Source organism: Pteropus medius, unplaced genomic scaffold (assembly GCF_902729225.1).
Source record: "Pteropus medius unplaced genomic scaffold, Ma_sr-lr_union100, whole genome shotgun sequence".
NCBI classification, from domain to species: Eukaryota; Metazoa; Chordata; class Mammalia; order Chiroptera; family Pteropodidae; genus Pteropus; species Pteropus medius.
This window is the reverse complement of record NW_024340849.1, coordinates 8925190-8938259: the sequence shown is the minus strand read 5'-3', so window position 1 is coordinate 8938259 and position 13070 is coordinate 8925190. Positions and strand designations below refer to the sequence as shown.

Below are 13070 nucleotides of genomic sequence, written 5' to 3'. Positions count from 1 at the left end.
ATGATGACATGGCTGAAGCAGAGCGAGCTCTTGGGGGACTGGTAGGTGAGGGGTCTGAGAGGCTGCAGGGGCCAGACCATGAAGGCCCTTGGCCACAGAAAGGAGTTTGGCTTCTGCTCTGAGAGAAAGGGAAGCCACTAGAGTTTTAGAGCAGAGGCCATAAGCAGTCCTTATGCAGTTAGTATATAGAACTAACTGATATTTTAAAAATATCTATCTTCTCTGGAAAATATAACAGAGGAGGGTAAGGACGAAAGTAGGAAAATGACTTAGGAGACTATTTCAAAAATCCAGGAGAGAGACGACGATAGCTTTGAATAGGGTGGTATTTGAAAGGATGAGAAATGGGCAGATGGTGAGTATTTCCGAAGATAGAGGAATTCGAGGTACATATTAGATGCTCAAGTCTCTACTTGTTGAGTAGGCAGTTAAACACAGGAATCTGGAAACCAGGGGCAAAATCAATTTGGGAGTTAACAGCATATCAATGACATTTAAAGCTTGAAGTGGGATGAGATCACCTGAAAATAGAGAAGGGGCCTAAGATTTACATCCTGATGTATCATGGTGCACGGAGGTTGGGAATGTGGGAAAGATCCTGTGACGGACACTGAGAGGTTGTGGCCAGTGAGGCAGGTGATGACTCAAAGGAGAATGATGAGCTGGAAGTTAAGGAAAGGCACTGTTTGATGCCAAAGGAAGCTCCTGGGCAAAGGAACCTCCGTGAGGGCAAGAACTGTGCTCAATCATTTTTTGCATCTATAGCTCCCTATAGTTAGTGGTGCTTAATAAATATGTGTGGGACAGAATAAAGTAAACTCTTCCTTTCTGACAAGCCACATAGATGACACATATTCTAGTGTCATCATTGTTTGTCTGAGATTTTCTTCTTCCAGTTGTCCGTTTTCACTGACGTCAAGGCTGTGGCCGAGGGCTGAGGGCTGAGGGCTTCGGGCACCTTCTTACAGCATGATCTATTTGCTAGGATTGCCTTACTTTCATGGAGGATACAGGAAATGAACAGAGAAGGTCACCCTTGTTTGCTTTATCGATTATTTTCTTGTTTGTGTAAGATGGAAGTGTTCATCTCCTACAAGGCTGTGAAGGTGGGCAGCCGAGTGGGAAATTATGTCATCCGGCTGAGCTTGTTTAGCTCAAGAATTTTTCTGTATAAATTACAGGATGAGGAGTGTCTGAAAACATGGAAATTCAGAGCACAAAGGTCTAATTACTTCTGCCTTTTTGCTTCAGGACAATTACAGATCACTTTTAAACACACACAGATGACAGCTTTGAACCATTGGTTGAAATGAATAGTCAATCTTCTCTATTCATTAGAGTCTAAAACTACGATGAGTCCCCCTATCTAGCATTTACTAATTTCTCAGAAATTTTGATGAGTATGTAAGTTTTCACGAAGCAGTGTGCTCAGGCCTTTAATTCAGGAAGTGTAATAACTCCCTAGATTACCTGTACTTCCAAGTGCTGTTCTGAGATGTATTTCTCTTCTGTTCTCAGGTAGTGCTCAGCATAAAATGGATTCCCTCAGCACAGCGAACGTTGAATTTTGCCTCGATATGTTCAAAGAGCTGAACAATAACAATGTAGGAGATAACATCTTCTTTTCTCCGCTGAGTCTGCTTTACGCTCTAAGTATGATCCTTCTCGGTGCCAGAGGGAACAGCGCACAGCAGGTGGAAAAGGTATGGAACACGCGAGGGATGTCTCCGCAGCCTGGAAGTTTTACATGAGCCCACTGTGGGTCAGCCAAGTCACTTACACCTCTATGCCAAGAAAACTCTGCCATCTTGTGAAAGAAGAACACATTTGGGCAACTCATATTTCTTAAAAATGGATAATGGCTTAAATAAGGCAATCCATTATAATGAAAATAGCACAATACATGCAATACACCATGTCCTCCTTACTATCAGTGGTTTCACAGGTACATTTCTGCAGTTTACTTTTACACTTAACTCTTTCAGTTATTTAAACATGACGGAGAACACATGTATGGTACTATTCTTGCCCTCTAGAAGTTTAACTTGTAATAAAACTTAGTAACACTTTAAAAGTTATCAAATTCTTAAAAACATTCATTAGCCCATTTAGATTTCATAACAACCCTGTGTGGCCGGTAGCTACTGTTATCCGTATTTTACAGATGGGGAAACTGAGGCTAAGAGAGACAGGATGACTTTTCAGGAGACGTAGATATGTAGTAATTTTCCCATTATATGTATTATGTTGACGTGGACAGCCTAGAAGAATGTCACTTAACAACTCCCAGATACTTGCACATCTCATTATTGTTCGTTCTCTACTTTCTTATTCTGAATTTTGACGAGTGTTTATGATTTTCTCGTATTTAAAATAGGTATTGGTCTGGGAAAGCACATAATGTTTTACACAGCCCTGGGTGGGCTCCATCATGGCGAATGGCCCGAGAATGGAGGAGGCACCAAACCAGCCTAGTGCCTGACACCTCAGTGGCTGGATCCTGACAGACGATGGTCCAGGGCACGTCACTTGATCTCTCTCGGGCTCAATTTCCCTAACAAAAAATAGGGATAGTAGTTATCTACTCATAAAATTGTTGGGAGGGTTAAGATGTAAAGGCTTAGTTCAGGACTTGGAGTATAACGTCATTAAACGTTAGCTATTACTATTGGTCATTATCTGAAACGGAAAAACAGGCGTTTGTAACTGTGAGCCTGTATGTTGCTTTTGATGCCAAATGATCCTTCTTCTCCCTTCCTAGGTGCTTCACTTTAATCATATTGCGGAATCATTAAAACCGGAGTTTAAAGGCTCAGCTAAGGTATGATCACATTACAGCTGAGTTGTCAGATGCTCCTAAACGTAAGAAATAAGGATTCAGGAGCTGCATTGCATCGACTCTCGTTGGGGGTTGGCAATGTCCCCCCAGGTCTCCTTCAATCATCTTGATGACTGCCACAGACCACACGGTTTAACATAATAATAATACCACCAATAATGAAGTCCCCCAGATTTTATCGTAGGACCTTTTGTCATCCTTACTCAAACTTTCTTGTTCTTTTATAAACTGTGCACCATGTGGAGCTTGCCAGCCTCATCTGTGCAGTGTTAGATTTTTCAGACCAGTGAGGGGACTGAGAAAGGACCCCGAGGCGTTGCTACATAATTACACGCTGGGAAAACAAGGCCTGAGGTTGCCCAAACCACCCGGTCCTGGTTCTTTCCAGTAGGCGGAACCCTTTTGACGTGAAAACTATACAGAATTCCCACATTAAAATAGTTATGTGTTCGATTGTGATTTCTTGAGAAAATGTATAAATGCATGTAGATTTACAGAACACTTGCTTCACAAAATCTGACTTATTGTTGGGAGATTAAAGCCCATGCTCTGAGAATCTTTGCTTTAGGGAATATAGGCATAATGACCCCTATAATATTCGTGAATTCAGATGCATCAATGCTGCATGCTTAACCGGACTGCTCCTCCGAGGGACAGATGAGTATGTAAGGTCAGACCAGTGATGAGCCGAAGTGTTCGATTAAATGGTGGCAGATAATGGAGACATTGAAAGGAGTGGGATAGAGAAGATTCTAGAGGTACAAGGCAGCAAAAAACCCTTGGATTATCTCCCTGAATACCTGAGTAGAATCTATTTATGAAAACTTCTGCTTTTGAATTAAACCACTGAGGCTGACAGGTGCATGTGTGTTTTGCAATAGCTTACCATTCTGCATACAATCTGTAATCAGAGTCCCAGACCGCTGAGATTATTGTGCTACAGGAAATGAGAGAAGAAAATGCTTTGAACTCTTCAACTCCTTGTTTGCTGGTACTGCATGCCCTGCCCTTTTATTCAGAGGCAAACGCCTTGCTCTCTAGTCACTGTTTTCACATTATTTATAACTCTCCAATGGCAAGAAATCAAGCAATTTAATACTCCATTCTTTGTCTACTGGTGCTTCAGTGCAGCCATGCTGGAAGGATTCACTCAGAGTTTGGAGTCCTGTTCTCTCAAATCATTCAACCAGACTCTAACTACACCCTCAGCATCGCCAATAGACTCTACGGGACAAAGGCGATGTCATTCCATCAGGTAAGTCTATCTGGAACGGGGGTCAACAGCTTTCTTGGCATCCTCTGAATTTCACGCCGTAAAATGAATGAAGAGTGAGAAGAGTTACATCGTGTTTATTTTTAAGAGATTAAATTTGACCCGTTAGAGTTTCAGTGAAATGGTGAAATATCTTTACCAAACTCCCATTCAAAGTTGTGAAATATAACACAAAAACTTTACTTCCAAAAAATCACCAAAGTTGTCCAAGGACCAAAGTCAGGGATGAAGCACAAAACAAAGTAGGTAAGAATGATCCCTGTGGACCATAAGAAATATGAAATGTGTTTTTCATTTCTTCTTCAAGGGTCCTTAATTGCAGACCATCAAGAGTTAGTGGGAAATATGCAGGACTGGGGGACAAGAGATCTGAGTTCTGTTCCCATTTAGATATATGACTTTGAGCAAGTTACTTCAGTGTTTAAAATGAGAGATTAGGCTAAGTGTTTTTAGATAGAAAACTCTGACACTATTTATGCCATTTCCCATAGGTATTATAATATATATAGTTTTATTGAATGTTTACTAGGTGCCAAAACTCTACTTAATACATTGTAGTCATTTTCATATTGTTCTTATATAGTCCTAAAATATAGGTACAAAATTACCATTTATCCTACAATTGTAAAGCAGATTCTGAAAACTCAAGTGACAAAGGTCACCGAGATAGTTAAGTGGCAAAGCCTGGATTTGATCGTTCTCCAAATCCACCTTCTTGTTTTTCATTGCTACATCTTCCTGCTGTGGTTGAGGTGAAATGCTAGCTTCGGTGACCTAGCTTTTGCCTGACCAGTGTAATTTAAATGCCAGCTGGGTGAAGCAGGACGCAGTCCTGAATTTCTAACGTTCTTCTTTAGTCTGGTGATGCAGGCTGTGTCTTACATGTGCAGTGTTTTCGATTAGCAGTATTTTTGCAACTCGGGGTAGCCTACCCTGCTACTATAGATATTTCAGAGGTATTTCCTTCTACAGCCCTAGAAGCATATAGGGAATGTTTTGTGAAGAGAGCTGGAAGATGTGGGGATTACCAATTGTGATCCTTGGAGCTGGAACACTCTCTCTCATCCTGTTGTCTCTCCAAAACAGTGAGCTGGACATCATAGTAGCTGAATGATTGTTTGAGATAATGATGATTGCATCACTTTCTGGAGTGAAAAGCTCCTCATTAATATCGTAAAGACCGTCATGATCTGTGTCATAAGATATTATTATCCCAGGATTCTGTCTGGAAAAACTCCCATCTCATGGGTTATGGACAGTCCCTTAAGTATGTTCCAGCCACAACTGGACCTAGCTCAGGACAAGACTTAGGCTGAGGCCCAGATTTTGCTCTTAGTTAAGTTCCCTTTTGTTCTACCCTGGATTCAGGCATAAGAAAACCCAGTTAGGCAAACAGCAAGCCAAACCCCAAGCAACCACTTTCATGCCTGCTGTATTTCTAAGTCTCGTATTACCCTAGATGTTCATGGCGGGCACTGGGTCCTCAAGGTGCGTGTCCCCAAGGTCTCACAAAAGGAATTGTGGGACACTTTACTTGGGGCCATGTAGATTTGGCTCCTGTCTTGGCAGTGAGGCAGTGGAACATTCCCATTTCTAAGAATGAAGGGCGGCGGGCAGTAATCAGTGGTGGCTCCAGAATGCTACCCAGGGGCCGATTTGGAAGTGGTGATTTGGTTGAAAATTGCTTGGATAACATGTTATGCATGAATAAACTAGTGAATTCCTTAAGATATTTTGTTCACAGTTTACATAAAGTCAATTGTTCATCTCGGAGAATATTATTATTAATTTTATTGATGGCAGCTTATGAGGAGGTTGAAATATACCACAGGGAGACCTAACCTTCTGTTAGACGTCAAACAAACAAATCACTTACCTACTCTGGTCCTCGGTTTTTCTATCTAGAACGTTAGAGTGGTAACTCCCATTTGTCTGCTTTAAAGAAGAAAGAGTAGGGATAGAGTGGAAAGGTAGGCAGTATCCTGTAATTCGACATTTTCTTTTGAACCTTTTAAAACTAAGAACGCCCACGATATGACAGAAGTAACAACCCAAGAGATCTGAACATTCCTTTTGGAAAGCTCTTTGTTCTGCTTAAATGTCTTTGTTTCATTAAATATATATGGATTCTGCTTCCTTTCAGATGTGTATACATGAGCTGCTTTCATTGAGTGTTGTGATTTTAGAATACGTCAAACTGTAGGTTTTTTTCTTTATGTTATTTTTTGTTGTACAATTTTCCTTTCTTTTACAGCAATATTTAAGCTGTTCTGAGAAATTTTATCAAGCCAGGCTGCAAACTGTTGATTTTGAACAGTCTACTGAAGAAACAAGGCAAACTATTAATGCTTGGGTTGAAAGGAAGACTCATGGTAAGGATTAGTCACATCTGTGTCTCCAAACTTTATTTGTGCTGTGTTCATCAACTCCCTGAGTCAGTGCTAAAGAGGAAGCCGACATAGGCAGGTCAACAAAGGAGGAAATGGGAGAATATTTTGGAATATTCATTACAATCATTTGTCCTAAATGATCTAGCCAAGTAACTCTCAGAATGAGAACACTGTTTCTACATGCCAGGGGTATTATCATACATTCTGCAATTAAATTTAAATCTGCCTTTCACAATTTAAAAATAAATCTTACGTAGTGTTAAATATTTCTTTTTAAAAATAGTATGTTAAATATTAATACCAAAGATGTGTTCATTTCTTTCTTTAAAAAATATCTAGGTAAGGAAAAATCTAAAGAAAAAAAGTAAAGATAAAAATATAATGAATCCTTATTTACCCATCAGTCAGCTGCAATATTTATTACTTACGGCCAATGTTATTTATCTATACCCACATTTTCTTCCTATGACCTCTTTCAGATTGTTTTGGAGCTAATCACATCATTTTTCTTCTGTATATATTTTAGTTCGTTTCTCTCAAAAATATGTACTTTTAAAAAATATGACCACCGCACCATTATTACACCTAGAAAATTTAAAATAATCATTTAACGTTAACAAATATTCGGGAAGTTTTTGTATTCCCCCAATTGCCTTTTTTTGTCTGTTTGAATCAGGACCCAAATAGTGTTTGTACACTGCAATTGGTTAATACATTCCTTAAATCTCGATTTTTAAAATAAACTTTTATGATTGAAATATACATACTTATAGAGAAGTTTGTATATTCAGTGAATTATCACAAAGCAGAAATCATCACAAAGATGAAAACCCTCTTGTACCATCACCGAGGTCAGGAAAATAAAACATTAGTTACTGAGACGGCCGCTCCAGGGCCACCCTGACGTCTCCTCCTAGAAACTAACCCGTCCTGTTCTCAGACCTTAAGACTCCCCTGACCTCTATTGTATGTATTAGTTCTCCTATTTTTAAAATTCATCTAAGAGGAATTGATGATTACTGTTTAGGGCCATTATTTCATTAAAGGTTCCAAAGTTGCAGTATTCCAATTCTTGCATTTCTCCTTTATTTATAAGCTGGAATATTTCTGTATGAGAAACTTCTCATAAAATATTTGGTTACCGTATATACAGTTCATATGAGAAAAACAAAACAACAAAAAAGGATGCTGAGCTCTTTTTCTTCAATATTATTTTTAAAAATAATGTTTTTTTTTTTGTCCATAGCTTTTTCCAAAGTAGCAAATAAATTTTATTTTGAAAGTACCATTATGAATCCATACATTTAAATATCTTCGAGATGTTTCAATCTATTAAAGCTCAAATTGTCTCCTTTAGTCAGGGGACACATCTTCATATTGGCTCCTGAGTCCTTTTGACACCGCCCCTACAGAATGTGATAAGGTCCTTGCTTTCTGATTTGACCAGATATTCCAGGCTCATCCTGATCATTTCCTGTCCTTGACCTAGACTTACCCAGTGCTCCAAGGCACCTGGGTCCTTTTAATGAGAAGTCATGTTTCGAGACCATGATCTGGGTATAAGAGTGCTAATTGCTCTTGGTTTGATCACTGTCCCTAGACCTTCTCAGTGGACATAACTAGGAAATACATATATTTAGATGAAATGTATTTAGACATTTTAATTTCTTACTACTATTACCAATTCAAATTCAGATTCACAGAATTTTGCTTAACACTCCCCTGCCCCCTTTACATCTATTTCTCTTTTCCCTCGTGTCAACATTTCCAGTTTCCAGTGTCTCCGACGTTATTGCACAATGACCTCGTTCAAGAATACACGACTTCAAAATAACCATACTAAGAAAACAATCGATAATAGTAGCTTAAGATATTTTTTCTGCAGTTCTTTTTGTCCTTAGGGCATATCCCACTAGACATGTGTAGTCAAATTACCATGTTGAAATCATCCCTCCTGTGAGGTTATGCCACCAACATTGTCCCATTGGTTTCTGAAATCTTGGAAGGTGGACAATTGAATTCTCCAATATGGAAGAGAATTAAGTTTATTAAGTAACAAATTAAAATTAGGATGAAATAACAAAGCATTAAATTAGAACTAATTCTATTTATTAAGAGCACGTTAGAATATAAGTTACTAATAGAAGATAAGTAATTCTCTGAGTATAAAGACCATGTTTTCTAACGTATTTGTATCTATTATGTCACCTCACAGCGATGAACTCTCAACAGTGTTTTATTGATTGACAGACTGATGTTATTCAAGTTTAGTAATAGGTGACCAGATTAAAATAACTACCCATGCGATTCTTTGTATTAAGTTACAAAATGTATGGAAAGAGCTACATATTTTTCAGATCTGTTAATTTACTTAGAACAGTAGAGGAAATGTGTTTTATCTCATGTGCCAACTGTGATCCACTGCTAGTGGCTACCTGGGAACTTGGTGTTGAGAAAGAGTCTGAGGCTTATAACTAAGATTACCTGAAAAAGCCCACAATTGAGTCACTGGGATGCTGACTCCACGATGGTAGGGATTTTTGTCTGTTTAGTTTAGAGTTTCAGCCTCAGGTTAGTGCTTTGGTGCCTAGAACAGTGCTTGGCATGTAGAAGTCTCTTAAAACATTTTTAGCATAAAAGAGTAGATTGATTGGTGTTGTCTGCCATGGGTGTACATTAGGGATCCACATGCCGTATATTTATTTAGCATATTACTTTTATTTAATCATTCATTTATATATATTTATCCATTTATTCAAGATACACATACTGAGCACTTAATGTTGGTGACTGCTATCACTTACCGGGTATTGTATTAGACCCAGAAGTTCAGTGACAATTAAAACTCTCATCTAGTTTGATAGAGTCTGATGTTCCAGATATCCTGCACATTATATGACAATTATATTCCAAAAAGGGTTTTATAAATTGCAGTGAACCAAAATGCACTGAGGGATTACTGTTCAATTCTGATCAGTGTATTTTTTAAAGCAAGCAACTGCTGGTATATTTTGTAGATTTTGATTTTCAGATACATATTTACTTCAAGTATTGGTATTTGCTTATGATACACTAATGTTAGTACATTGAAAGAATGAGTGAATCTTTTGAATACTTAACATATTTGCATGTGGTGAGGTGCTGGTAAGTATAAATACTGATAAATATTTAAGGTAAACTATAAGAATGTATTAAAGAATTTTCTAGAGAATCAGTAATGCATAAGAAAGCATTGAGTATAACTAGATATAAGACAAATCGATCCATAGCTGATATGCTATGTACTCGCTACACGCCATCTTCTGATTAGAAATAACAAAGCACTCAATGTTTTTCTAAATAAACTTCATTTGATAGGGACAGACTTTATGGCCAAGAGATAAAGCAGTTCTTTTGGTATTTCAAATTTATAATTATCCTTAAAAAAGAATAGTTCTAAATTTCTTGCATCTACTCAACTGTCTATCATCAATAAGTTCAAATCCAAATACATTACCTGCTTTTTATTTTTTATGACAAGGAAAGATCACAGACCTCTTTGGAAAGGGCACAATCGACCCTTCTTGTGTAATGGTCCTGGTGAATGCCATTTACTTCAAAGGACAATGGCAAAATAAGTTTCAGGAAAGAGAGACAATCAAAACCCCTTTTCAGCTAAGTGAGGTATGTATTTCATTTTCAGATCGATGATCAGTTTTAGAGGCTGCAATACTTAAGGACAATTTAGAAAATTTTAGTAAAAATACTGTTCTAGATTGCCATAGGTTTCTTTAATTGTGTTTTCTATAAATTTTATTTTTATTTTTCCTTATGAAGTGACAATAACCTTTTTCACAGGACACCTTAGTGGAATGCCCTGGAAGAGAAGAAAGTCTGTTTTTTTTTTCTTACTGGTTTCCTATCTGTTCATTCTTCTCATACAAGCTATGGTTCAACTAAACTATTATTTTTCTTCTACAGAATCTCTGATTGAATTTAAAAAGGAAATGATTCTGTGACATCATTTTCTCACATAACTCCTTTTCCCTGGAATCCTGGGCTTTGTTTTTGGGAAACATGCATATTATTGTTTTTTTTACTATATATATTATTTGAAATATTCAGGCTTGAACAAGGACTTCTTTTGAAATAAAAAAACAAACAAAAAACATAACCCTCGCAAAGGAAAGGAATAAAGGGTGTATGTTGGAGTTTATATCTTACCCATGCCTTTAGAGTGATAATGCAGATATTTATGTTAGGTAAGAAAATCAGTCCACATAATGTGTGCACTCACATATGTCACTACCATCTAATTACGGTCTTTTTTTAAAAAATAGGGTAAAAGCGTAATTGTGGAAATGATGTATCAAACCGGAACATTTAAGTTGGCCTTCATAAAGGAGCCGCAGATGCAAGTTCTCGAGCTGCCCTATGTGCACAAGAAACTAAGCATGATTATTCTGCTTCCAGCAGGCACAGCGGCTCTAGAGCAGGTAAAGTTACGAGATGCTAATGTGCAGTGAAAGCATGCATACATGTGCACACAAGCACTGCACACACACACACACACACACACACACACACGCACGCACACACACACGCACACACACATGCACATGCACACACACAGCTTTTCTAACCAGAGCAAGGAGCATGTGCAAATGCCCCAGAAGGATGAGGCAATGAGATGGCTTTGTGTCGTAAAGTCCTGGTAACTTGGATTAGGGCCAAAGAGGACAAAAGGAAAAGATACTTAGGAAGAGAAACCACCTTTGCTTCATGTCTGATTTTATATTGTCAGGATGATGAGAAAGTGACAAAAAGTTTTCGAGTGTGGTAGCGGAAGGATGCTGGAGTTTGACGTGTCAGTTGGGGAAGGCTGTAGAGAGTCTCAAATAACTAAGGACAGAAGTTTGAAGAGTTGACAAAACTCTTGGAACTGAGTGGAGAGTTGAGAAGTCGGGGTCAAGAGGCTTCTTGGGAGATCTGAGTCCAGATGCGGGCATTGAATTTAGGGCATCCAGAGTTCAGCTTGAGGAGTAGGGACACGAGGGGACTACGGAAGAGTGGGACAAGGACATCTTGGCGCCATAGGAGCCAAAGGGGCAGTAAGTCCGTAAAGGGGAATGTGATTAAACATTTCAGATATGAGGACCAAGGAAAAATGGTTGAGTTTGACCAGGAAACGGGAGCACAATGCCTGCACAGGTAATAGAGGGAACTTAGGTGAAGTCCGCAAACTCAAGGAATTAAGGCAAAAGACTAGAATACATGTTGGAGAAGTTTAATTATGAAAATATTGATGAGAAGTAGGCATGAGAAAAGGGAAGATGTGTTTTTTTTTTTTTGAGAGTTCAGTTTAAAGGAAGAAAAGTAACCTGTGAAATTGAATCATTTGCATGGAGAATTATAAAGCAAACAGCGTTTAATGCAGAGGTCAAGCGTTTGGCTCACGTAGGCCCATCGTGTTCTGTGTCTTATCTTAGGTAGAGAAGCAACTGAGTGTGAAGACGTTTCATAAGTGGACCAGCTCTTCCAACATGGTGGAGAGTGAGGTTGAGGTTCACCTGCCCCGATTCAAACTGGAAATCAAGTATGAGCTGAATTCCCTGCTAAAGTCCCTCGGGATGACAGATGTCTTCAACCAGGTCAAAGCCGACCTTTCTGGAATATCACCAGACAAGGGCCTGCATTTGTCAAAGGTCATCCACAAGTCATATGTGGATGTCAACGAAGAGGGCACTGAGGCAGCGGCAGCCACTGGGGACAACCTTGTCTTAAAAAGACTCCCCATTCGAGCCAAGTTCATGGCGAACCGCCCCTTCCTGTTCTTCATAAGGCACCTTGACACCAACACCATTCTCTTCTGTGGCAAGCTCGCCTCTCCCTAAGCAAATGGGATTGAGCAAGGCTCCGAGTCACCGAGGAGGTGCAGGGACAAACCGTGACTAAGAGCAGTTCTTACCTCATACACCTCAGTTTGCTTGTCTGCAAAATGGGTCTAGGATCTCTCCCAACTTATTCCCAGAGTTAGTGCAACCTAAGATTGTGGTAAACATGGAAGAAGGTATATTTACAAAAAAAAAAAAAAGCTTTTCTGGCTGTCTTATCTTTGGGGCCTCCTTTGAGTGCTGTCTGGGTGGCATAATCAAGTTGTTGAGAAAAATTTTAAAGAATTACGTTTTCTTGACTTGTACGTATCAAGTGAGCTCTTGAATACGTTACTGCTCTACCTTTAGAAAACCAATTTAAAGGCTTCGACTTTGTTTAGATTTTTAAATATTATAATTCTCCTGGCATGTGTAAATATGACATCATAAATTTTATTTGAAAATTCTGTATTGACTATAATAAATATATGAAATTCCTTAAGTTATTTGAAGACTTTTAATACTCAACAGCAATTAAATGACTTATGAAAGAAGATTTGAATAAGGAGAACTTTAATTCAGTGAACATTTTAGTGGAATTGTTGGCCAAATATTTGTCAGGTCCTAAATTTTCTTTCTTTCTCCTTTCTTTCTTTCTTTCTTTCTTTCTTTCTTTCTTTCTTTCTTTCTTTCTTTCTTTCTTTCTTTCTTCCTTC

General features: G+C 38.5%; 1 protein-coding gene across 2 annotated transcripts; it reads left to right on the top strand.

Annotated features, from left to right (window-relative positions):
* The first annotated feature begins 1526 nt into the window (after window positions 1-1526).
* SERPINB11 (serpin family B member 11) lies at window positions 1527-12375 on the top strand. Of its 2 annotated transcripts, XM_039838411.1 has the most exons (7): window positions 1527-1703; window positions 2762-2821; window positions 3966-4094; window positions 6367-6484; window positions 10023-10165; window positions 10822-10977; window positions 11971-12375. In XM_039838411.1, the coding sequence occupies exons 1-7, from the start codon at window positions 1536-1538 to the stop codon at window positions 12373-12375; spliced, it is 1179 nt and encodes a 392-aa protein (XP_039694345.1). In that variant the 5' UTR covers window positions 1527-1535. The 2 variants fall into 2 exon arrangements, with proteins under 2 accessions (XP_039694345.1, XP_039694349.1); XM_039838415.1 differs by lacking the exons at window positions 6367-6484; window positions 10023-10165 and having other exon boundaries at window positions 1536-1703.
* Window positions 12376-13070: the final 695 nt, after the last annotated feature.

What these genes read in the sequence shown, in the direction of transcription:
- SERPINB11 (XM_039838411.1), top strand. Translation starts at nt 1,536, where the DNA reads ATGGATTCCCTCAGCACAGCGAACGTTGAATTTTGCCTCGATATGTTC. An exon ending in GGTTGAAAGGAAGACTCATG is followed by an intron (nt 6,485 to 10,022) that starts GTAAGGATTAGT and finishes TTTTATGACAAG; the next exon opens with GAAAGATCACAGACCTCTTT. An exon ending in CCCCTTTTCAGCTAAGTGAG is followed by an intron (nt 10,166 to 10,821) that starts GTATGTATTTCA and finishes TTTAAAAAATAG; the next exon opens with GGTAAAAGCGTAATTGTGGA.